Raw genomic sequence first — 277 nt, 5'->3', positions numbered from 1 at the left:
ACACGTACCATAAACATGAGATGCTCCTTCACCGTGAGCGAGCCAACGAAAAGGTCATCCTGGTGCACGTATCCTGCCAGGGACGCCATCGCGCGGCTGGCTCGGCGGCTGTTCACGAGGATCTCCCCGTCGACGATGACTCCCCCGGGCGTGCGGTGAGCGAGGGCGTTCATGAGGGTGGATTTCCCGGCGCCACTGCAAGGGAGAAAGGGAGAAAACGGAAAAAAAGGGTGAGGGGGTGTGAGTGGTTGGGTATGAGAAGGGGATGGAATTGGAA

General features: G+C 59.2%; 1 protein-coding gene across 1 annotated transcript in view; it reads right to left on the bottom strand.

Moving 5' to 3' along the window:
- The window catches only part of LOC119593010 (protein scarlet-like), a gene marked incomplete in the record, with an annotated part of 20,218 nt that overhangs the window by 11,399 nt on the left and 8,542 nt on the right, over positions 1–277 (bottom strand). The window contains 1 exon segment of the mRNA XM_037941903.1: positions 9–195. Within this exon segment, the coding sequence (XP_037797831.1) occupies positions 9–195 (187 nt within the window).

This window comes from Penaeus monodon, chromosome 31 (genome assembly GCF_015228065.2).
Source record: "Penaeus monodon isolate SGIC_2016 chromosome 31, NSTDA_Pmon_1, whole genome shotgun sequence".
Lineage (NCBI taxonomy): Eukaryota > Metazoa > Arthropoda > Malacostraca > Decapoda > Penaeidae > Penaeus > Penaeus monodon.
The sequence above is the reverse complement of the archived record's forward strand: the minus strand, read 5'-3'. Positions and strand labels throughout refer to the sequence as shown.